This window comes from Nipponia nippon, unplaced genomic scaffold (assembly GCF_047370975.1).
Source record: "Nipponia nippon isolate SJK-2023a ecotype South Korea unplaced genomic scaffold, ASM4737097v1 scaffold_41, whole genome shotgun sequence".
NCBI lineage: Eukaryota > Metazoa > Chordata > Aves > Pelecaniformes > Threskiornithidae > Nipponia > Nipponia nippon.
The window spans coordinates 105,085-127,392 of record NW_028262360.1 but is presented as its reverse complement, the minus strand read 5'-3'; the positions used below and the strand labels follow the sequence as shown (position 1 = coordinate 127,392).

Below are 22,308 nucleotides of genomic sequence, written 5' to 3'. Positions count from 1 at the left end.
CTAAAACTTACGGCAAATTAAAATTATCCTCCCCTCCCCAAATCTTTGTTCTTCTCATACCCTCAGACTGCCACAGGTAGTATTTAATGTAATAGAATATAATAATATAATCATGTCATTATTCTGCAATTACCACCGATCAGAAAGCCCTCCAAAGCATTACTCCCTGACGGGACTGACAGTACTGCTGATAAGGGAGAACCATCACTACCCATGCACCCGCCTGTTAGGCCTTTTGCCTCTGCGACCAAGCACTTCTACACGGACATCTCTGCCTGACAGGAGAAGACCAGGCCCCCCAAAAATATCTTACATTGCCTTGGCTCTAGAGTAAGCCAGGGATCTATGAGAGTGATACAAACAAGTTTAAGAGAAAGCAGGATAGCGGAAAAAGCAGAAAATGTAAGATATCTCACCCCCCTCTCATTTCAGAAGAAAGTTTCAAGGGCGTTTTTTTCTGTTTGGTTTGGTTTTTTTAACCACTGCAGAGCACAAGTTGAAAACACATGCCTATGTTTTAAGGAGAACTGTAAACTACAAGAGTAAAACTATCCAGTCTATGTAATGACACTTCTTTCCAGGATACATCAGTCATTTTTCTTACATTTCACTGGAGAGGTTTATGCTAAAATCACTGAATTCTGATGTGGAAATAGCAAAATGTCATCTGTAAATCTTGGAAAAGAACACCACATTGGAGGAAAACTGTTCATAGAAACTGTAAATGACATGTTTCTGCTGCCAAAGGTTATAATGCTTTTGAGTATCTTTGCCGCCTTCATCTTCTTTGCCTTCACTTTCTTCTGATGACATTATAACTACTGTACCTCAACATAACATTAAACTGTTCAAGCACTCTTGCAAATTACATGAAATCCAAAATGCCTTACTGTACTGGCTTTGGCTGGGAGAGTTAAATTTCTTCAAAGCAGTTTTTATGGGGCTGTGGTTTGGATTTCTGCTGAAAATACTGTCGAGAATGCACCAATGTGTTAGTTACTGCTGAGCTGTACGTACACAGCATCAAGGCCTTTTCTGCTCCTCACGCTGCCCCGCCAGCGAGCAGGGTGGAGGTGCACAGCGAGTTGGGAGGGGCACAGCTGGGACAGCTGACCCCCGCTGACCCAAGGGATATTCCATACCCTATGACGTCGTGCTCGGCAATAAAACTGAGGGGGAGAGTGGCAGGGGGACCCTGCTCAGGTACCGACTGACTGTCGGTCGGTTGGTGCTGAGCAATTGCTTTCATTTGCATCGCTTGTTTTTCTTGGGCTTTATTTTCCTCTCTCTGTTTGGTTTTTTTTTCTCTTTTCCCTACAATATTTTTTAAAAATTTCTTTTCAATTATTAAACTGGTTTTATCTCAGCCCACGAGTTTCTTTCTCACTTTTACCTTTCTGATTCTCAACCCCATCCAACTGGGTTTTGTTATTACCATCACATCCATGACACACTAGATCCTGCCAAACCTACAACCTGCAAAACCAAAAGACCAACTTATGCAAGACACGTTCCAGAAATTACCATCAGCACAGAGAAGCATACGTATCTATCTTGTTCTGTCCTTGCCGGAACTGCTGGCTGACCTGTCTTCAGCCTCGGTGACTAACAGCAGGCAAGACGCTCTCATCTGCCTTAGCTCAGATGCAGCTCCTAGGAAAACAGCTATTTCAGAAAGTCATGCCTTGTTATTTTGGGAAAGTGTTTCAAGGAAATGTTTTTAACACTCCAGAATGGTAAGACTAAGCACGGTCATCTCACTCCAAGTTCAAGCTCTGCTACAGATTACCTTTTTTTCTTTTCCCCCTCTTTTCCCCAAAAGGGTGGCACTTCTTCCTGAACACAAGATGAGTTACATGGGGTATACAGATAGCCCACGGAAAACTGAGAAATGAGCCTGTGATCCCTTCCATCCCCATTCCTTGGCACTCCAGCACTCCTTTCACACTCCTTTCCTCGCCAGCAGTCAGGCCTTACGCAGGCTGTGACACACGTACAAGACGCCAACTTCGCCAGATATTGCCCAAATCATTTCCTACTTGAGATCTGATGGGCTCAGCTACTGCCACAACCTTTTCTGTCCTTACATGCAGTCTTGCCCGCTTCTGACCCATCCAGAAAGCTCCTCAAAGGATCACCTCACTCACTGCCTTCATTGCAACTAACAGTCTCCTTAACACCCCAAAGTTGTTTCCCTCCCTTCACACATCGAGTTAATATGGCCTTTCATGACTTAGCTTCCTCCCTCGTTATTTCCCACCAAGTACCACGACGACAGCTCCGAATTACAGGCCCTGAGAGCAGCTTCCACCAACTGCCACCTGCGACACACCAACAGGAACGGCACTGTCTTCTCCCATGCCCGTCTCCATGCTGGGGAGGAGCTGCTCACACACCCCTGGCAGCCGGCCTTGGTGCCTGAAAATCCTTGCTGTCAACCAGAACCCCCAGATCCCTCTCCATGGGGCTGCCCTCCAGCCTCTCCTTCCCCAGGCTGTAGGTACATCCAGGGTTGCCATGTCCCAGGTGCAAAATCCGGCACTTGCCCTTGTTAAACCTCATACGGTTGGTGATTGCCCAGCTCTCTGATTTGTCCAGATCCCTCTGCAGGGCCTCTCTGCCCTCAAGAGTCTCAACGGCTCCTCCCAGTTTTGTGTCATCGGCAAACTTTGATAACAAACCTTCAAGTCCTCCATCCAAGTCATTTATGAAGATATTGAAGAGCGCTGGCCCCAAGATGGAGCCCTGTGGAACCCCGCTAGTGACTGGTCGCCAGCCCCATGTAACCCCATTTACTAGAACCCTTTGAGCCCGACCCATCAGCCAACTGCACACCCACCAGAACTAACCTACACTCCCTCCTTGATTGGCACCTCTTTCTTCATCAGGTCCTTGCATTTCTGCAGTTCCTGGGGAGTACCTATCAAGATTTTCCTGTTCAAAAGAAGCAAGAAACATCAGTCACAACTATGCAGAAAACCTGCCCTTCACATACACGCTGCCCACCCAGGAGCATTATCAAGGCCCTGCATATATGCAAAAGATTAAATACATGCACCGGGGAGGAGAGAGCAGGAACAGCACTCCGGCGCCCCTGATGAGCAACAAGAATTTCTGCTCTGAACTGGGGCTTAGTAAATGTGCAAGTACACTACTGATCCAGACACGAAACTAAGCCTGTCACTTCACCCCAGGTGCCACCCACACTGCCCGTTCTTCCATCGCCTCCTGCCGATGAACTGTTTTCCAGGCTCTTCCATCTCATCGCAGCTTCCATACCTGCACTCTGGCTCCGGGCTGACTGGGGGAACTTCTCAGCGCTTTAACTTTGCTTTGGGCTTGCTACGAGCACGAGGCTTCATCCCTTTGGCTTCGCCCCCAGCAGAAGCTGGGCAAGTGGCAGGTTTGCAAGTGCCTTGATGGAACGGAGCTTGGACACCTACCAGGCATTAAAAACCAACCAAAGAAAAAGCCAGAGAAACTGCGTTAGAGAGCAGCAGAAAGAAACAACGGGGCTCAGCACTCTTTAACACACGGGGTTTGGAATTTGGGAGACTGGAGCTCCCAACAGACTCGCCTCTTGCAATGGAAACATCCTGTAGCTTTTGAGCCTGACAGAAATATGACAGACTGCCCCCATCCCTACGCTGCAGTTGCCCCAAGCGTTTGCTTGTCCATGTCCAGCTCTCTTCCATGCTGACAAGGGATGTTTAATCTGCAAAAGAGGCAGTCCTACAAACCGCCAGCCAAATGCCTCTTCTCCCTCAGATGTGAAAACTGCAGTGAAAGACAACACAGGTACAGGACAAGGCTTCTGCTCTGGCTTACGTTTTCAAAAGCAAGGTCTTCCCAATCTCTCTTTTCCAGCTGCCGCCAACACCTGCAGAAAGGGTCTGCTTTTGATCAGCTGGATGATGAGTGCTAACTACCAAATCCCAGCACAGGACGTTACACCGCAGGCTGCAGATTTCCAGCCCAACCCCAAGGACTGAATAACCTCCCTCCTGCCATTGGGCTGACGGCAGTATTGCACATCCCCTGGCTTCTCCAGCTCCTCCTTCTGCAGACCTCTCGGCTGTTAACACGCCAAACTTCCCAGCCCCCTGCGTTTTGAGAAGGCTGCTTTTGGCTTGGACTAGAGTAGCAGTTAACACCTGCACTCCTGAACCCTCGTAGACCTGAGCGTGCTCCTCACAGCTCCGTACCGCTCTGCCCTGGGGGAAGTGAGGCTCAGGGGGAGCCGTGCTGCACAGATATGTGCTGGAAGGCAGCGCAATGGGAATACAGATACGAGACTGGTGGGGGAAAGGTCGAGTATCGACCCTGGGAAGCGTGATGCCAGATCAGTGTCTGCAGCAGGATCCAGGCAGCCACAGAGCTGAGCAGCGACTCTCTTTGGAGACCACGAGGCAACGGGTACCCTCACTCCCACAACCCGCTCTAGATGACATCCCACCTCTTGCATCCGTGCCCTCCCTTTCCCCTCCAGCTTTCCCAGACTGTGGGAGTCATCCTCTGAGGGTAAGACAAGAGAAAGTGCCCCTTGCTGAACCGCCACCATTGCCTCCACTGGAACCAGCCTGGCTCTGCACGCAAGGACATACGGCAGTGGCAGCAGGTCACTCCCGTTCTGCTCCCTACATCCCCCCTTGATGACTTGAAGGAAGGCTGCTCCCGCCATCTTCCTCGTGCCCACACCAGCCTCCCTCAACAAGTCGACTGCAGGCCACTTCTGCTGGCGCAGGAGCTTAGGCAGCGTGACAAGATCCTGGGGTGCACAACGAAGGGGGTCCTGCCCTTCCCCCAGGGCCGTTGGCTCTCTGCTGGTGAGCACTGGGAAAGCTGGGAAAACACCCTGAGAGCACCCTTACCCAGTCGCCGTGCCAGGAGGTGTGACACCATCGGGGGAAAGCAGCGCAGCTCTACGGATCTGTTCTCATCTCTCCAGCCTTCCTTTTCTCCTGACGGTTTCCGTCAGCAGGGTTTGCTCCTGAGTTCTGGCAGATGCCAACAGAAACCCTGCCGTTATGGCTGAGGAACTAACTCACCCAGGAGCTATTTTTCCAGAAAGGGCTACGGTTACTTGTCCGACAGAAGCCACGCCCAAACAGAGTTTCTGAGGCACCTCCTGAGCACAGGCGTGCAAACAAGGGATTGCTAAGACTCAGAGTAACTCGCATCATTTAAGAACCCACAACAGGCAACTGAATGTGAAAAGGAGCACAAAGAAAGGGGTCTTTTCAGAATCGCTATCTCTTTCTTTTTCATGCCCGTACTTTCCTCACCACGGGGAGCAAACACAGACTCTGCAGCCCCTGCAGGCACATACGGTTCTGTGGGACAGAGGGGAGAAGAAAGTAGAGAGACCTGCACACGGAATTTTCAAACCTGGGAAGAACCAAGTCGAAACACCTGCAAAGTGTACCAGCAACTTACAGAAATTTAAACCCGATGCAGCCGACTCGTAGAAGCGAGGATTACAGAGAACTAGAGGGGAGCACTGCAATCCAAGGGGGAAGCAACACAGGCAGCTCTAACCGCACATTTTCCCCTGATTGCCTTACACACAACAGGCCTGGGATCCCCACTGCTCACCTCACCCTGGAATAGTCCCATTCCTCCTCTGAAAGCTGCTGTGTGCCTGGCTGAGGACAGGCACAGGCCACACAGAGAGCAACCAGAGCTAAACGCTGCGCTTTCCTGGGTGAAGTTTCCTCAGAAAAAATACATTGACAAAAACAAATAACCTGCTACTGCAAGCACCAGGAAAAAAAAGTCCCTGACAGGTTACCGGACCTTCCCGGCTGTGGTAAAACCATCCGCCCTCGGTACCCCCGTTTCCCAGAAGCCCGCAGCACAGCTTGGGTGGGGGGACAGGCAGGTATCCCACCTTGGGGCCCAGAGAGGGGCACAAGCGTTACCTGTGGGATTCAGAAAAGGAGTTCATTACCAAGGCCTGCTTCAAAACGTTCATCATCAAGGCCTGCTTAGAAGAAGCTGGTCACCAACAACTGACAGCTACCAAGGACAGAGTAGAGCTAGGAAGGAAGTGAATCAGCATGCCCGCAGAAAGCAAGGACAGAGGAGAGGCCTGTAAGGTAAGAAGGAATCTCTGAATCAAAGAGTGAGCTCAGCACAAAGATCATGGGCAGTCTGAACAGAAACCAAGAAACTCCCTGAACACTGGCGAGTGTCAGCTGTCTTCTTAACAAAAGGAAACAGCCAAATCAGCATGCTGAGGTGGAAAAAAACAACGAGGTCAACAAGCGGACAGCTGGAATTTGAGGAGAACGACCACCAAGGGCCCCCGAAAGAAGCCCCAGAATCAAACAGCGCATGCTCCGGTGGGAGGGGAAATATGGTAATGATTTCTGGGAAATAATTGCAATATCAGTGACTTTCCTCGGAAAATTAAGGAGTAGGTGCGTTTTAAGTGTGATAAACACTTTGCTGGCGTGACCTACGGCATGCACACTGGGCTGAGGTATCCCCCGTGCACCCAGCGCTGCAATAAAGAAGGCCTGCTTTCTGAATGCCAATTTGGCGTTAGAAAGTTTTTGGGCCGGTTGGCGGTTGCCCAAGCATCTGCCAAGGGAGCTGCCTCCAACCAGGAGCGCTCCCCACCGGCTGCTCTGCCAACAACGCCCCGGCGCGTGCTCCCACCAGGAGGCAGAAACAGCTCCGTGTCTGGAAATCCCCATTTCTCAAAGGCTGTCGGCAGAGGCGGGGCTGTCCATCAGCACCAGACCCACAGGAGGGGACAGCAAAGGCCCCGGGCCTGTCCCCACCACAGCATGCCTGCCCCAAAGCCCGGAGCCGCCTGCAGAGAGGAGGCCACTCTGCCTTCCCCTGCCCTGCGGACATCCAACACCCACCTCCAGCTGGCAGGGCTGGGGCTGGCGACCCTGGGGGCAGCAGCAGGAACCGCTCCCACCCTGCTGCTGGGGCTGGCCCTGGGGCTGAGCCCTCGGGCCCAGGGCTGGGGACTGGGCCGTGGCGGGGCCCGTGGGCGGTGAGGCCTCCAGGCCCCTGCCCCAGGCCCATCCCCACTGGCACATACCTGCTCCTGCAGCTCCCCTGGCCCTGTGGCCTGGCCCTGGGCCTGGCCCTGGCCTGGCCCTGCTCCCCCCGGGCCCCGGCTGCCCCCGGCCCGGCTCCCGCCCCTTTCTCCTCAGGCCCCTGGGCCTCGGCCCCGTCCGGCCCCGCCCCACCCGGCTCTGACTGACAGCCCGCCTCCGGCTCCGCCGATTGGCTCCGCCGTGGCCAATGGCGCGGCTGGGGGGGCTGGGCCTGCGCAGGGCGGGAGGGGAGGGAAGGGCGAGGGGCAGGGCCGGGGGCAGGGCCGGGGGGGAGCTGCCCGGGCTTTGCTGGGCACCGGCACGGCTTTCCCAAAGGGTGGCTCTGGCTGTGCTCCAGCCACCGCCCTGGGCAGGAGGAGCTGCGTGCCGGGAGCCGCTGGCAGCGGCCAGGCTGAGCCCGGCACCCAGGGCCTCCCTCAGGCCTCGCTGCCCCCGGGCGCTGAGGAGGAGAGACGCCCTGTGCTGGCGCGGCCCAGGGCGTCCTCCTGCGGCCAGAAGGGAGGACAGAGCCCTGTCCCTCTCCCCACGGGGGCTGACCGCTGTCCTTGGCTTCTGTCCCCGGGGGTCCCCGGTGCTGGCAGGCCCCGCGGGGCCTCGGGGCCAAGCAAATGCCGGGGCGCCAGGGGCTGCTGGGGCCCAGGGCGGCTTTGGGCCTCTCCGAAGCCGAGGCACGGCCGCCCCTTTGCTTCTGCAGGTGCAGTTGTTTGCTACCCCCTGGGAGTCTGGGAGGCCTTCGGGGAAACGAGGAGGTCCCAGCACGCACGCAGGGAGGAGGACAGTGAAAAGGAGCCCTGTCAGGGTTTTTCTGCTGGTTCCCATCTGAACGCAGACACCTGCGGGCATCAAAGAGCGAGGGGGGCTGCGCTGGTCTTCGCGATAACTGCGCTCCTTTCTTTTTCAGTTGTGTGCCCACCCTTTTCCTTTTCTCCACCTTTTCTTCCTTCCCCTTTCCCCCCCAGCTGCACTCTCTGTTAAAGGTAATGAGGATTTGGCTTTCTGGACACATCATCTGGACACTTTCAAAGTCTGTTTTTACCCTAAGCTGGTCTCTGTGCTCCCAGTTTTAACTCTGTATTCTGTATTGCTGAGATTTATGGAGGACCGGGAATTGGGTGTACTGACTAAAACGACAGATATTCAAATGCAATCCTGCCTAGAGGATTAATGCTGTCATTTAGGTATTCACGCGGTCCAGTTCTCTCTCAGCTACATTGGCATTGTTTGCCTGCTCCTGTTTTCCAGCCGCCTTAAAGATACGCCTCTCCACCACAATTAGTAGATGTCATCAGCTTGTGGTTTTGCCATGTCTTTCTGATGTTGGTTCTCAAGAAATAAAGTAGGCGGATGAGTTACAGGGAGTCTCAGAAAGACAGTACAGCAGCATCCTGGTACCCATGAAGCATTTGCAAGCAACAAACCCTGAATTTATGTGGCTCTGCATGTAGACTTTGGGCAGATTGCTGCAGGAGTTGCTGCAGTGCTTTCAGGCACTACCTAGTAATTCTGGACGCCACAGCGTTGTGCTTATAAACATGGCCTTGTTTTGGGGGTTAATTTCAATGCGTATGCTTAGTGCTGTCTTGTCAATGCATCCTGCGTTTCTGGCTGGATGGCACCCTCTCCTGGTATTGTAATGCTGCCCTGAAAGGAGAGGAGAGATGCTGCTGGCATCAAAGCTCAAAGCAATACCCGTGTGTGGGGATTTCCAGACACGGAGCTGTTTCTGCCTCCTGGTGGGAGCACGCGCCGGGGCGTTGTTGGCAGAGCAGCCGGTGGGGAGCGCTCCTGGTTGGAGGCAGCTCCCTTGGCAGATGCTTGTGCTACCGCCAACCGGCCCAAAACCTTTCTAACGCCAATTTGGCATCCCTTCTATGGGGACAGATTTGTTCCTGCAAATTGAAGCCTTTTCAAGGAGAGGCAGTATGGGTCTTCCCTTCTGAATTGATCTGATTGTTAGAGTGTTTGCAAGAGATGAGAGGTACAGATTTACCGCCTCTCAGGCAGAGGAAGAAAATGGTTCTGGTTTTTGGTTATCTTGGTGAGAATTTAAAATACTGAGATACTAGATAAAAGAAGGTTACTTTATGTGTCTCCTACACGCACTTTATATAACAGTCTCCTCATAAAGTGGAGACTTGGAGAGAGATTGAAGAGGAAGGCTCAGACTTGTGAAACCCAGGATAAATTGTTTAAGGCCAAGACAAGAGCAGACCAACTTGTTTTTCACTGTTTGCTGTGGCTGATTCCTGCTCTGCACGCGTCGGTATCATCCTGGGTATCTGATTCTTCTCATGCACCACAGAGGAAGGCAGGGCTCCCAGCTCAGGGCTGTGGTTTTTCTGGGAGAGACCAAGTGCCCTCAAGGTTACGTGTTGCACTACAAAGTGTTGTACAGCCAGATGCGCTTTTATGTTTCTAGCTTTGAACTTGGTTGCAGTAATAATAATAACAACAACAGCAACAACAACAGCAACAACAATAATAATACTACTACAAAGAAGAAGCCAGGTTTTATTAGGTGGACTGATATGGCTAGGAAAAAAAAAGGCTAAAGTCCCAGACCCACAAGCTCTCCCAGTCTAATGTATTCCTTCTCCTTACAAACCTTGCTGACTATATTCTTGGCAGTGGTGCAGTCTCACCAGGAGAACGGATCTAAAAACAAAGAGCTGTCATTCTTTTTTAAGTAAATTGGGCACAGACAGGTTGTCCCTTAGCGCCTAGGTTTGTGACAGCTCCTGGCCATCCCTGGAGGCTGTAACACACAGGCAATGCCCCTCTGGCAATGCCTGATGAGGTGGTGGGATGCCCGGACAGCCAAGGAGTGACCTACGCTGGAGAAGAATATGCTGGGAAACAGAGGGGAGATCAGCCTCATGGATAACGCTGGCAGTGCAATGGTAGGGCCAGCACTGGAGAAAAGTGTCAAGGGGGCTGATGAACTTCAGGGCTGTGACGCCATGGAGCCCCCAGCCGGGTTTGCAGGGGAGGATTTCAGCAATAGACGTCCCTCACTATCAGGAGTAACGCCTGTGGTCTGCTCTGAGGGCAGAGGGGTGCAGTTCGTTTCCACTGTGAGGATGCTAAAAGCAGCATTTGTAATGGATGCATGTCCAAATGGTACTTAAAAATGTGTTTGGCGGGGTCAAGGGTGCTCTGTGTGGGGCGTGGATAACAAGGAGTGAGCAGTGGGAGCTGCAGCGGGACCCATGTGGGAGCGGGTGAGGTGCTGCCGGGGTCAGAGACGGTTCCAGCCAGCTCCAACAGAGGTGTGAGCAGCCATCGCCTGCCAAAGCTCCAGCAGTCAGGGGAGCCCACCGCTCCCCGCTGCAGACACGTTGGGCAGGAGAGGCAGGAAGAAGCAGGGAAGGGTAGAAGGAAGCCCCTAAGCACTTACAGCCCGGTGTGGCCATGTGGGGACATGGCAGGGGTGAGCCCCAGCCTGGGAAACCCCTCCTGGTCAGGAGAGAGTGAGGTGGGTGAGGGCAGATCCCTGAAGCCCCTGCCCACTGCGGAGCCCCCCTGGCAGGGCCTGGGCGGGTGGGGCGGGGGGACGGGGGTGTGCAGCCCCTCTGTGACACGGTCTGGGGTCACAGTGGGACAGCCCCGCATCACAGTGGTGACAGCCCCCCTTTCCCCATCGTCACCAGCATCCTCCCCACACACCCCGGCGAGGCCGAGGGGACTCCAGGCGCTGGGGGCTGCTCTTGCCACCGCTCTGCTCCGGAGGAGCTGCTCTGCAGTGAGGAGGAGAAGGCAGAGGCAGGCGGCACAACAGCACTGGGAGTGGTGAAGGGCGTAGGAGGAGGAGGAGAGCAGAGAGGAGGAGGAGGCTTTTTGCAGGAAGCAAGAGAGCCATCGGCCAGCCATCTGCTGCACTAGTTGACCTGGAGCAAGGGCGGAACTAAGATGGCAAAGGACCTCTTCTTGCAGCCTGGCTTGTTTCCAACAACTGAGAAGCTCAGGAGTTCTGGTAAGGCCTTCAGACCCAATTTCATGGGTGTTGTCGGGTCAAGGCCATCTCTGAAAACAGGCGTGGAAACGCTGAGGGCTGTGGGGGTGGCTGCTCAGGACTGCTGACTGCAAGGCGGGACCTGCTTGACCATCCCTAAGGGCTGAGGGGCTGATTTGGGAGCCAGGGCTCCTGGTTCTCTTCCGACGTTGCCCCTGCCTTCCTGGGGCACCCCAGGCAGAAGTCTCTGGCCCCGAAGGGCTGCTCCTTGCCCGGCGGTGGGCATTGCCCAGCCTGAGCTCAGGTCTGAATGGAAGAGCTGAAGGTGCTCATGGGCCGTGCGGAGTCAGTGCGTTTGGAGCTGCGACACAGGGAGACTGGCCCCTGCTGGGGAGCCATCAGGGCCTGCCCTGAGCCTCTGCACTTTTCGTGGAGCACAGCACCGTGCCCTCGCTGGCGTGGCAATCCACTGCCAGTTTCGCGTGGGAGTGGGTCACATCCCGGAGAGCTGCACCTCTTGCAGGCAGGCTGAGGTGTCCTTTGGTTCTTGCCGGGCTCTAGAGAGACCATCTGAAATGCTTGTGTTAGAAATGCGTCGGTCCTTGGGCAGGAGCGGGCTGACTGGTTTTGAGGTTGCCACCTCAGAGCATGACATGTCTTTCCCTTGTTTTTCCAGAGTTGGCGAACATTTGGGCCAGCGCATCATGGTACCTCAGCCAACAGCTGGCTCTCCACCAGGTGGGACTTCCCTCCTTCTCCTCCCCTCACATCCTGATGAAGGCTGATGAAGTCCTGACAGCCCTTTGCCATGGAGTGCCATTGTTCTTGCCCTCCTTTGAAAGCATGACACTGCAATGCACAGGTGTGCAACGGACCAGCTCCTCTGTGCCTTCAGATGTACCATAAGGTCCAGGCCTAGTGTCAGAAAAAGGGCTGGACTTTTTCTGGGGCTTCTGGAGTCCCCACAGTCAGATCTGCATGACAAAACTTGGGACACTTGAGGGTTTATTCCAAGTGTGGGACCGTGCCCCCCGCCTTGCCTTTTATCTTAATGAGCCAAACGATGTTTGTCAGCTTTTCCTGACCTGTCTGTTTCTTCATGGGTGAAGGGGAGTGAGAGGCAAAAGTGCGGACCCTGTTTGTCTTCTCCCAAGGTTTCCAAGGAGCCCATCTTGCTCCTTTGTAGGAGGCGGGGCCTGGGCAGGGCACTAAGCACCATCACCGTTCTCTGACAAGTCATTCGTCTGTTCCTCCAAGACTTCTTCTGATCCTCCATCTCCTCTGTTTCAGGCTGTCCGCATTCCTGGACTTGGGACTTTTGCAGTTGTCAGAGAGCAAGTAGCCAGCACGGAGCAGGATCTGGTGGTTGTGGAGAGACCCGTGTTTCATCTTGCAAAGGCTATTGCGCAGGATCATGACCTCCGATATGGTTACATAGACGTTCCTGGTAAGCAGACAGATGGAAAGCGGCGCTTGCCCTTGAGCAGAGTGGGGAGGTGTGCTCTGGTGTCCAGAGGTGACTGAGCGGAGTACCAAACTCCCGCCGCAGTCCTGAGAACAGCTTCAGCGCGACAAAACCAGCCTGCTCGGAAAAAAAGGACCCTGCCTACCTACTCATTTTAAATAATCACCAGAGGACAATCCAGCCTAACAGCACACTCCCTTTGACCTGCTTTAACAACAGGTTTCCTTCCAGTTTTCTTGGTGCTGTGTCTTCTCGTTACCCGGTGTTTCAAGTCTCGCTCCCTCTTTCTGCTGCACTAGACCTCGTGCAGGCAAAGGCCAGGGCTCTTCCCGGCTCTCACAGCCTCTTTGCAAGGGGGAAAAGCGGGGGAAACCCAGCGGGGAAAGACGGTTCGTTCCAAACCCCAGTGACCACGATGCCTGTGCTTTGTAGTTGCTGCTGCCATCGCAGCAGCTGCCGTAGGACCCTGGGGGGCACCAAGAGCTTGGGTCTGTGTTTGCAGTGCGTTTATCTCTAATGACAAAGAGGGCCCCGAGGGTGGGCATGGCTCCAATGGCCTGGCACCCTCCAGCTTACTGTGGGACCTGGCGCCTATCTCCCACCTTGTCCTGCAGCCATGGCTCTTCTTCCTGCCAAGCGCCTCTTGGGCGCTTTCTTTACCTTTCTGTATCAGAGAAAGCATAGCCGTCCACTCCGCGCCTCACTTTCCCCTTGTAACAGGAAGGGACGACCCGAGCTTCTCCTCAGAGGTGCTGTACCAGCTAGACAACTCAGTAGCAATATATTGCCTGAGGGCCTGGAAGCTGCAGACCTTTGGTTGTAGCCTGCTTAGCAGCTCTGCAAGTTCACGTGTTCCTCTTACTTTTCAGGTCATCAACATTTTGAGCAGCTGCCCTATGCTCGCATAGCCTCCGACAACGCTGTCTCTGAGAGCACGGTGCAGCTTTGCATGGAAAGGACCATGCGTCTTTTCCGTGTCTGCCTAGAGAACAGGAAGAACGTTGCTCTCGTTTGGAGGGACATGGGCATGCTGATCACCCAGGGAAGAGACGTAAAAATGAGTTTTTACACTGACTTTTTGCAAAGGCTGAATGGGACTGACAAGGCATTGCAAGCTGTTCTCGAGGTAGGATTTTCATTTTTGCAGCGCCACTCCTGGTTCTTCTGCCATGCGTTCTGGGGCTGGGGGGCTGCTTTCTGCTGGTCTGCCATGCCTCGTTCAGCCACCTGGGCTCCTCGTGGCCTACAGTGCAGCAGGCTCTCTGTAGAGCACTTCCCTTGCGTGCAACGGTCTGGCTTTGCAAGAGGTACCCGCAGAGGGGCCTCGCTTTGTGACCGAAGGCCAGCGCTGATGGTGGGGAGCGCTGCTTGCCCCGCTCTCGGGGCAGGGAACAGAGGCACAGGCAGAGCAAGGCTTGCTGAGGCCAGAGCCCTTTGGCTGCTCTGGCTCTTTGCTTGCGTTGGTCTAAGGTGGACTGAGCAGCCAGCCCTTCCCAGCGTCCCCATCTCCCGTCATCTGTCTCTGTCCTCGTTGCAGATGCCAGAGATGAGGGACTCGGTCATCTCACGCCATGACACTGCTGCTGCCCAGACCTCTTCTGGATGTGTTATCGTCCTACCAGGGTACGTTTGCTCCTGCAGCCCCTTGGCTGAGCAAGCGAGCAGCTTCTCAGCCCACGCTTGGGAGGGCTCCCTTGCCAGGCGCTGAGAACCGTACTCGGGATGGCACTGAGGACTGAGTGTTTCGGAGGCCTTGTTGGCAGGGAACTCCCTGCTTGCTCCTGTTCGGTTTGACTTCCTTTGGAGGAACATGGGAGAGCGACACTGCTTTATGCGTCTGTCCTACTGTGGACCTAGAGAGGCAGTTAGGCAACGTTTTCCACCAGGTTTCTCCTGCTCGTTTTCTTTCCTGTGCGTGAGACTGCCTTCTGCTTGGGGCCAAGGGGTAGCGGGGTGGTTTCTTGTCCAAGCAGGAGCTTGCATCTGGCCGGGTTCTGCAGAGCTCTGTCTCGTGCCAACATTGCTGTGCAGTGCCATGGACGACTGAGGGGAGGGAGGGGACTCCTTAGAGCTGCAAAGGCATTAATCTGCGAGGCGCGGCAAGAAACTTAGAGAACAAGCTCAGAATTCCAAAGGGTGCTGGATCATCAGAGCACTAGAGATTAGTCTGCTCTCCACGGGCACTATGAGTGAGAGAGGACTCATTTTCCCCAGAAGCAGCAAGGGCGTTTTGTGGGAGGACGACCATTCTGACGGGAGGGACGGAAGGCCACTGGCACAGGCTGATGGGGCCTGGCCTGCCCCTCCAGGCACTGGAGTTCCTACTCCGGTCCTCCGGGATGGGCTGCCTTGGGAAACAATGCGGTGTCCTTTCTTCAGCCTGGTGCCTTCTTCCTCTTTCCAGGTACAAGCTTGAGACCGTGCCTAAAATGGCAACAGTGAAGGCAGACCTGACAGGACATAGGAAGGCTGCCCCAGAGCGGGGCTGGGGAAAAGGCAACGGCACTGGAAAGAAAGGTAAGGGACCAGCGGGTTGCTGGCAGGGGCTGTAGGTTTTCCTTGCTCCGTGTCTGGAGGGGATTAGAGCTGAGATTACCCCAGGATGCCTGGAAGAGGGAGAGGCACCTCCTGTGACTCGCTGTACCCATTATGGTAAAGCTGCAGTGAGCCATTGTGGAACAAGGTCTCAGGACAGCCCTGCACCACAAACGGCCGCTGGGACTGCTGAAGGACACCTTCCCAGTGGCCTCCACTCCTCAGCCCGTGCTCCAAACAGTGCAAAGCTCTAACACTGCTGCTTCTGCTTTCCATCGTATTCTCAGATGTTTCCGAAGCAATGCCTTTGGTGTGAACCTTCCCCAGCAGCAAAACTGTGTGCCTGGGACCAATGCAGAAACCCAAAAGCCGGCTGCTCTTGTGCTAAATGATTGCCCTCCCCAGAATGACTCTTGGAGACCACCAGCATCTCTCATTTCAGCACACAAATGAGAGAAAGCCGTGAAAACAGTTTTCCCCAGGGAATAATGGTGCACTGTAGGCATGAGGAGCTGGACAAAAAACCAGTGTTGGAAGAGGCCTAAGACCTCCCAGGAAACATGGCTTTCATCCAAAGGGATGAAAAGGACCACTTTGATCAGGGTTAGCACAGGCTTGAGCAGACCTGCCCGTCACTCATGTTGGAACTGGGACACAATAGGCACGCAGTTGCCAGAACAACACCGAGATGCTGTTCTAAGGAATCATCTCATTTCCTCTTTCTAGAGGATCTTGCCAAGAAGCGTCTCCTTCGCCGAGCAAGGCTTTCTCCAAAGCGGTTACCTGCCATGACTGTAAAGCCAGAGGAGAGTGAGAAAGCTGAGGGGAGTGAGCCTCGTGCTAGGTGAGACACGTGCATAAATGTGCAATGATGCAAAGATGACTGCGTGCTCTCGTCTCTGTGGGAGCGAGATGTTTCTCCTGGACACAGAGGCTAGACGAACTCAAAGTGTGGTTATCCACGGCCCACTAACCAATGGTTTCTTGGTGGACGGCAAGCGTCCCATAGCTTCTTGGGAGACTCTGCTGGCAGCGTCATTTCTTTCTTTGCTCCTGCTGTGCAGATGCGCTGAGTGAGTAACTGGAAATGCTCATTCCAGGAGAGGAAGGTCTTTTTGGCTTTCCCTTCAGCTTGAAACAACCCCGACCTTTCTGTTTGCTGAGGACAGAGTTCTGCAGTTAGTTACTGCAGAGGATTCCTCTGATTAACCCGAAGCCTCTTCTATGCTAAAGCCTGCCTTATGGCCTGCAAAAGAGAAGGGCCAAAGAGAGCTCAGTGGCAGGCCTGCTTTTCGCATAGGGTCGTGTCCTCCTCCTTTTGACACTACGTCCCCAGCACCCAACCTGCTCGTAGAGCCCGTGAGCACTCTGTATTTCAGACCACTGAGCAGACTTCAGTGCACTGACCCGGAGGGCGTAGCGGTATCTCCGGGCATAGGACCCTGTTCCTCTCGTTGCTGCAGCAAGAGAGGGCCTAGACTGGGGCATGCTGAGTTTTAGTGGGGCTGTTGGGCACATCCAAGTCTGACAGCTTGGGGTCTTCTCTGTCTCTGGGCACTTGATCAGAAGGAGGCAAGCAGAGCGCATTCTGCTGCAGAAGCAGGGGCGCCACTTGGAAGCACAAGATGCAGAACCAGCTCCTCCTGCCCTCCTGCCAACGCACCCTGTTGTGTCTTTGCAGGCAGCTACCGGCCATCCAGGGGAGCTCCTTGAAGGCAAAGGAGGAGAAAGAGAAACTAATTCCTCTGGTTGAAGTAGACTTCATTGCCAGAACTATTGAGAGGAGTGAAAAGGTACCTGACACGGGCTGCTGCAGTGAGCGTGTTGTAGCGGACTGTAGAGAAGCGTTGCTCCATGCACGCCGATTCTCACAAGATTCGTCGCTGTGTGTTCACGGGGCCAATGCCTAGTTGCTTTGGTGCTTCCTTGAAGAGAGGCGGGTTACTCTGCCCTTTGAGAATAGCCTTTTCACTTCCATTGGCCTCATGAAACACACCCAAAGACCTTACTTGTGGATGTTTTCTGTCGGCAACGTGACTGCAAGGCTTGTCGGGGATAGCCAGCTGCCAGGTGGTTTTTAGCCTGGCGGTCGCTTAGCTGCCTGGTCTTTACAGGCGGGCTCTTTGTTGGAGCCTGCAGGAACCTGGGAGCAAAGCAGCGTGGAGAGAAAGGCAGAGGAGAAGGGGCAGAAGGGAGGGTAGGAATGAAACCAGCTCAGCCCTCTGCAGGGCAGACTAATGCTGCCTGCTGTTGCATTTTGGTCGCCCTCCAGAATAAACACTCCAATAGGAAGGAGAAGCTTCCAGAACACATCCAGAAATACTTGGATGAACACAAAAAGAGTAAACCAGAGCTGGTGGAAGAGAAACAGAGGAAACGGCATACCCCGCCAGCAATCAAAGGGAAGGCTAAGAGAGAAAAGGGGACACCCGGAGCGAAAGCCAAGAGACGAGAGTCGCAGAGGAGCCAGGTACTCTGAATTCCTGCAGAAAAAGAGCAGTTTCTCCTCCAGGGGGGCTGAGATTGCAAGGTGCCTCTAGCACCCAAGCCCTCATAGCAGCGTTGCTGCAGCCGATCTGGGCAGGTGACTGCTGCCTTTCCTGAGCAAGAGGGGTGACAGGGAGTTGTTGTGAAACCCTGGTGCCACTCAAGGGTGTGCTGAGGTCCTTCTCCTGGTTTTCCCTGTCCCACTAGGGTTTGTGCCAGAAGTGGTTTGGGGGTGTGCATGCTGGGAAGCAGCACCCTCTGGGTGCAGGGCTGTTGTACGAGAGTCTCTTCCTGTGCAGGAATCCAGTTCCTCTGTGCAATCATCAGTCAGCGTCCCGACTAGCACGGACATAGGGGAGTCCAGCCCTGACACCCTGGAGATGATGATGGAGGAGTGGGAAGAAGCCAGAGAAGAGGCTGGGGCTGAAAAAGAGGAAGACACTGTCCCCCTTAAGCGGTAAGAGTGCGCCAGCTCCAGCCAAGGCCTGGGGCAGTGGGGTGGTGGTGTGGCACAGGTGGTGGGTCAAGGAAGCCAAGCCCTGAGCCCTGGGGCTGCATAGAGCGCCCGGGGATTTCTCCAGCCGTGGGCATGAGCTGGGTTAGAAAGCAATGGCAGGGACCAACGCAGGTGCTTGAAACTCATCCTGCCCCGAAGGGGCTGTGGGGCCAAATGGGGCCACGTATGTGTGGGGCTGGGGGTGGGAAGAGGCAGGAGGGTCACAGCTGCAGGGTCAGAGAGACTTTGTCCTTGCTGGTGCAGGAGCCTTTCCCCACGGACACACCAGGCCCTGCGGGAGGTGGTGACGTGCATCCTGGGGCAGGTTGCCCGCAAGCGCAGGGGGCAGAGGGACAACCAGCTGGATCTGCAGGACAAGCTCCAGTGGTAAATCTCTCCGGACACAGGCAGTGCTTCCTCTCCCGCAGTGCCCTTCCTCCCGCTCCCCACAGCACTAGGGGAGAGAGGCGCTTTCCTGGCACCGGCCTCTCGGCAGAGCCACCTTCTGCAGCCGCGGCAGGCACCCAGCTTGGGAGCCCCCGCTGCAGAGCGGTCTCCCTGTGCTCACACCACCTCCTCCCGCTGTGTGTCTGCAGTGAGCTGGCAGTGCTGCAGTGGCATCGGTCGGGGAAAGAGGCAGGCAGCAGCCACCAACTGCAGGAAGCTGGACCTCAACCCGTACCCCCTGCTAGGCCAGGGAAGAGGAGGGCAGGACCGGTACGTGGCATGGGCTCCTGGAGGGACTGTGTCGTATCCACCTGTAGAAAAGCATAGTTATACGCGTGTGACGTCTTACAAGACCCCTTAGCGTGTGCTTAGCTGAAGGCTGAAGCACTTCTCCCGAGGCTTTCTCGAGAGGCAGCCTTCACTTGTGTCATCTCCAGAAACACCCACAGACTTGATGTAGTGGTGTTTGCAATGACGACGGCAGTGCCAGGCTTGTCTGGGATAGCAAGCAGCTGGGTTGCTTTCAGCCCCACGGTCACTTGGCTCAGGGCTCATTGCAGAAGGGCTCTGCAGTGGGGCCTGTGAGAACTGCGAGCAAAGCAGGGCTCATGGAGAGGCTGAAAAGAAGGGGCAGGAGGGAGGGGGAGAGCTAAAATCCCCCCAGCCCTCTGCCAGGGAGACTAACGTTGCCTGCTGCTGCATTGCCATGGCCCTGCAGGCACAGCCCCACGTGTGCACGGAGGAGGAAGGAGGCAAGCTGTGGGACTCCTTGCGCAAGAAGTGCCAGCAGAAGGCGAAGGCAAAAGTGGCAGCCCCGAAGGCCTGGAAAGAAGAGCGAGAGCAATGGCAGGCCCAGGTACTGCAGGCGGTGAAAAACACTTAGGAAAAGGGCATTCCTCTCCTGCCGGGGAGCCAAGGTGGGAAGGTCCCTAAGCCCTAGGAGCATGGGGGCTGACTGTCCTGTGTGGGGCCGTACCAGCTGGAGGTGCCTTCCCTGCTGCCCAGCGCCACCTCCTGTGCTCAGCCCTCTCTCTCTGTGCAGGGCTCCTGCATTCGCAGCACTCCAGAGTGGTGGGGAGAGGGCAGAAAAGAGCCTTCCGTGGAGGATGAGGAGAGCCCAGAGGACAAGCTGAGTCTTCGCCTTTTGGAGCCCTCACCTCTGAAAAGGTGAGTGTGAGCCAGCTTGAGGCCAGACCTGGGCCAGCTGGGGGCTGGTGGCCCAGCTGTGGGTGAGGGAAGCAAGTCCCAGCGCCATGGGGCTGGGCACGGACAGCATCCCCTCCTTTCTCATGCCCTGGGAATGGCAGGGGTCAGTCCCCGATGCCCGGTGCCTCTCTGCAGCCCCAAGCACAGCCGGCACTGAGGGGGCTGTGGGGTTGAATGGGACTGTGTGCGTGGGGACAACTGGGAGAGAGGAGAGGCAGGAGGGTCTCGGTCGAGATGTGAGACTTTGTCCTTGCTGCGGTAGGAGCCTTTCCCCAAGGACCCAGTGGGCTTTGCGAGGAGCAGCGACCCGCCTCCTCGAGAAGACAGAGAGAAGAGCCCATTGCCGTGGTGGTGAGGAGGAGTCCCTCAGGTAAGGATCTCCAAACATGCGCGGTGTTTGCCGCTGCCCAGCAGTGTCCTTCTTTCCTTCGACTCCCCGCAGCCCCTGGGCAAAGAGGGTCTTTTCCTGACGGCCCTCGTGGCATGGAGAGCGGCAGGCTGGGATTGCATTGCAGGGACCTTGAGCCTGCTCTCTCCAGACAGAAGCAGATCCCACCCCATGTGCCCTGACTAGACTTGCAGTGGTGCTCTGCACCTCTGTGTGCATACAAGGCTACAGAGCTTTGTATTCAACTCCTCAGCATCGGGGAGCAGATCTAGTCCGCATCGGCGAGTGCCAGGAGAGCCTCTCGCACACAGAGGCTCCTGAGAGAGATGTCCAGCAAGAGCCTCCTCCAGCATGCCGAGGGCCAGTGCCGGCCAGCCAGGCTGTTAACACCAACGCTTCCTTCTCTTCAGTAAAGCCCTGTCCGCAAACAACTGGGTCTGACACTCTGGGTCTTTCCTTGGTGGCTGTGAAATCTGCTCTCGGCAGTGGGTGAGCTTTGGTGGGGCGGGGAAAGGCCGCTGCAGGCAAGAGGGCTGGAGCTTCAGTCCTGCTCCAAGGGCAGCCCTCTCGCAAGGCTTTGCTGCACCTGCTCGGCTGCAGCCCTCCTCTTTGTGGCCCGTGCACCTCCTGGTCCCTGGCAGTGTGCCCTGCTGTGGCTGCACATCCCTGCTGAGGAGGGGATTTTCCCCAGGGGGAGAGGAGGTGTGGGACTAGGGAAGTGGAGGAGGAGGAGGAGGAGGAGGAGGAGGAGTGGTGGGCACCCAGGGGAGCAGAGCTGCAGGGGGAAGCTTCTGGGGGCTCTCAGAGCCAGAGCACTGCGGGGCGCCCAGGCCAGCGCTGTCAGGGGTACCCAGAGCTGTGCAGGCACCACCGTGTGCCACAGGGACAATGAAACCCCAGGAGGGAACCATGCCTGGGGAGAGGGACGTTATAGAATCACAGAATCATTAATGTTGGAAACGACCTGTGAGGTCACCAAGTCCAACTGTTAACCTAACATCCTGGTCCACCTCTAAACCATGTCCCTAAGCACCACATCCACATGGTTTTGAATACTTTCAGGGACTGTGATTGCACCACTTCCCTGGGCAGCCTGTTCCAATGCCTAACCACTCTCCGTGAAGAAATTTTTCCTAATATCTAACCTAAATCTCCCCTGGCACAACTTGAGCCCAATTCCTCTTGTCCTATCACTTGTTTCCTGGGAGAAGAGCCTGACCCCCACCTGGCTGCAACCTCCTTTCAGGTAGTTGTAGAGAGCAATAAGGTCTCCCCTCAGCCCCCTCTTCTCCAGGCTAAATAACCCCAGCTCCCTCAGCCGCTCCTCATAAGACTTGTGCCCCAGACCCTTCCCCAGCTTCGTTGCCCTTTGTCATGGTTTAACCCCAGCCAGCAACTAAGCCCCACACAGCCGCTCGCTCACTCTGCCCCCCCCCCCCCCCCCCGGTGGAGAGAATGGGAAGAGTAAAAGTGAGAAAACTCATGGGTTGAGATAAAGACAGTTTGATAGGTAAAGCAAAAGCCACACACACAAGCAAAGCAAGGAATTCATTCACTGCTTCCCATGGGCAGGCAGGTGTTCTGCCATCCCCAGGAAAGGAGGGCTCCATCACACGCAACGGTTACTTGGGAAGACAAACGCCATCACTCTGAACGTCCCCCCCTTCCCTCTTCTTCCCTCACCTTTATATACTGGGCATGATGTCATATGGTATGGCATAGCCCTTTGGCCAGTCTGGGTCAGCTGTCCTGGCTGTGCCCTCTCCCAGCTTCTTGTGCACCGGGCAGAGCGTGGGAAGCTGAAAAGTCCTTGACTGGTGTAAACTCTGCTCAGCAACAACCAAAACATCAGTGTGTTATCAACATTATTCTCCTCCTAAATCCAAAACACAGCACTCTACCAGCTACGAAGAAGAAAACTAACTCTATCCCAGCTGAACCCAGGACAAAACTGTTTCAGTGGGAGTTTTAACTGCCGCAGAGCTGCAGGCTGACGACCTTACCATCACTGTCACAGCGCCCCAGTTCACAGCCATTACCCTTTGAAAAGGCTCAAATGAGCCCTTTGGAAAGGCTCAAATGCGCGTCACCTCCTCTGAAGAGGACCTGCTGCTTTCCTGTTGACAGCGTTAGCAGCAGAGCCCTCTGGCTCTCCAGCCCACACTTTCCCACTTTCTGCCCAGGAGTGAATGGCTTTCAGCCGCTACCTTAACGGCTCTCTTGCCCGTGCTCCTTTTCTGTCTTTCCTCCCAC

The 22,308-nt window shown here is 55.2% G+C and overlaps 2 protein-coding genes across 2 annotated transcripts; both read left to right on the top strand.

Annotated features, from left to right (window-relative positions):
- The first annotated feature begins 10,988 nt into the window (after positions 1-10,988).
- Positions 10,989-14,204, top strand: LOC148052933 (coiled-coil domain-containing protein 81-like). The gene is made up of 5 exons (XM_087777754.1): positions 10,989-11,052; positions 11,657-11,769; positions 12,322-12,478; positions 13,366-13,622; positions 14,034-14,204. The coding sequence occupies exons 1-5, from the start codon at positions 10,989-10,991 to the stop codon at positions 14,202-14,204; spliced, it is 762 nt and encodes a 253-aa protein (XP_087633880.1).
- Positions 14,205-14,681: 477 nt separating this feature from the next.
- Positions 14,682-19,824, top strand: LOC148052932 (uncharacterized). The gene is made up of 11 exons (XM_087777753.1): positions 14,682-14,728; positions 14,901-15,013; positions 15,758-15,875; positions 16,713-16,824; positions 17,304-17,501; positions 17,818-17,975; positions 18,279-18,401; positions 18,611-18,731; positions 19,180-19,317; positions 19,504-19,628; positions 19,803-19,824. Exons 1-11 carry the CDS (start codon positions 14,682-14,684, stop codon positions 19,822-19,824), a joined length of 1,275 nt encoding a protein of 424 aa, XP_087633879.1.
- Positions 19,825-22,308: the final 2,484 nt, after the last annotated feature.

What these genes read in the sequence shown, in the direction of transcription:
- LOC148052933 (XM_087777754.1), top strand. Translation starts at nt 10,989, where the DNA reads ATGGCAAAGGACCTCTTCTTGCAGCCTGGCTTGTTTCCAACAACTGAG. An exon ending in TGAGAAGCTCAGGAGTTCTG is followed by an intron (nt 11,053 to 11,656) that starts GTAAGGCCTTCA and finishes CGGGCTGACTGG; the next exon opens with TTTTGAGGTTGCCACCTCAG. An exon ending in CATTGCAAGCTGTTCTCGAG is followed by an intron (nt 13,623 to 14,033) that starts GTAGGATTTTCA and finishes TCCTCGTTGCAG; the next exon opens with ATGCCAGAGATGAGGGACTC.
- LOC148052932 (XM_087777753.1), top strand. Translation starts at nt 14,682, where the DNA reads ATGAGTGAGAGAGGACTCATTTTCCCCAGAAGCAGCAAGGGCGTTTT. An exon ending in GAGAGTCGCAGAGGAGCCAG is followed by an intron (nt 17,502 to 17,817) that starts GTACTCTGAATT and finishes CTTCCTGTGCAG; the next exon opens with GAATCCAGTTCCTCTGTGCA. An exon ending in GGAAGAGGAGGGCAGGACCG is followed by an intron (nt 18,732 to 19,179) that starts GTACGTGGCATG and finishes ATGGCCCTGCAG; the next exon opens with GCACAGCCCCACGTGTGCAC.